Here is a 1,122-nt window from a genome sequence, read left to right as displayed (position 1 = left end):
ATGAGGGGAATCAGGGAATGAAAGGGGGATAAGGGGAACTCAGGGAATGAAAGGATTGAGGGGGATAAGGGGATGAAGGGAATAAGGAATAGAAGGGCCTGAGAGGGGAGGGGGAATTGAGGGAATGAAGGAAATGAAGGAAATGAAGGAAATGAAGGGACTGGGGGGGATGAAGGGAATAAGGGGCATGAGGGCAGTAAGGGAATTAAGGGGCTGAGGGGGATGAGGGGAATAAGGAAATGAAAGGAATAAGGTGGTTGAAGGGAATATGGGAATGAAGGGGCTGAGGGGCTGAAAGATTGAGGGTGCCCAGGGACTGAGGAGGCCAAAAGCCCCGAGGGACCGGGGGCTCTGAGGCGCTGAGGGCGCTGAGGGCGCTGAGGGCTCTGAGGCGCTGAGGGCGCTGAAGAACCGCGGGCGGTGAAGAACCGAGGCCGCTGAGGGAGGGAGGCCGCTGAGGGCGCTGAAGAACCGCGAGCTCTGAGGGACTGAGGGCGCTGAAGAACCGCGGGTGGTTAAAAACTGAGACGGCGGAGGGACTGAGGGCGCTGAAGAACCGCGGGCGGTGAAGAACCGCGGGCTCTGAGGGGCTGAGGCCGCTGAGGCACTGAGGACGGTGAAGAACCGAGGGCGGTGAAGAAACAGGGCTGTGAGGGACTGAGGCCGCTGAGGCACTGAGGACGGTGAAGAACCGAGGGCTGTTAAAAACTGAGGCCGCTGAGGCACTGAAGACCCACGGGCGGTGAAGACCCGGGGCCGCTGAGGCACTGAGGACGGTGAAGAACCGAGGGCTGTTAAAAACTGAGGCCGCTGAGGGCGCTGAGGAACCGCGGACAGTGAAGAACCGCGGGCTCGGAGGGACTGAGGCCGCTGAAGAACCGTGGACGGTGAAGAACCGAGGGCTCTGAGGGACTGAGGCCGCTGAGGCACTGAAGACCCACGGGCGGTGAAGACCCGGGGCCGCTGAGGCACTGTGGGCGCTGAAGAACCGCGGGCGGTTAAAAACCGAGGCCGCTGAAGACCCGCGGGCCCTGAGGGGCAGAGGCCGCTGAGGGACTGAGGCTGCTGAGGGGCCGAGGGCGCTGAAGAACCGCGGGCGGGTAAAAAACGAGGCCACTGAGG

General features: G+C 62.2%; 1 protein-coding gene across 1 annotated transcript in view; it reads right to left on the bottom strand.

Annotated features, from left to right (window-relative positions):
* Positions 1 to 343: 343 nt before the first annotated feature.
* The window catches only part of LOC102036783 (collagen alpha-2(IV) chain-like), a gene marked incomplete at its 3' end in the record, with an annotated part of 23,276 nt that continues 22,497 nt past the window's right edge, over positions 344 to 1,122 (bottom strand). Inside the window, exon 3 of the mRNA XM_014311381.2 lies at positions 344 to 1,116. Coding sequence (XP_014166856.2) covers positions 344 to 1,116 — 773 coding nt within the window. The remainder of the gene's footprint in view (positions 1,117 to 1,122) is intronic.

This window comes from Geospiza fortis, unplaced genomic scaffold (genome assembly GCF_000277835.1).
Source record: "Geospiza fortis unplaced genomic scaffold, GeoFor_1.0 scaffold780, whole genome shotgun sequence".
Classification (NCBI taxonomy): domain Eukaryota; kingdom Metazoa; phylum Chordata; class Aves; order Passeriformes; family Thraupidae; genus Geospiza; species Geospiza fortis.
This window is presented reverse-complemented; position numbering and strand designations above follow the sequence as displayed.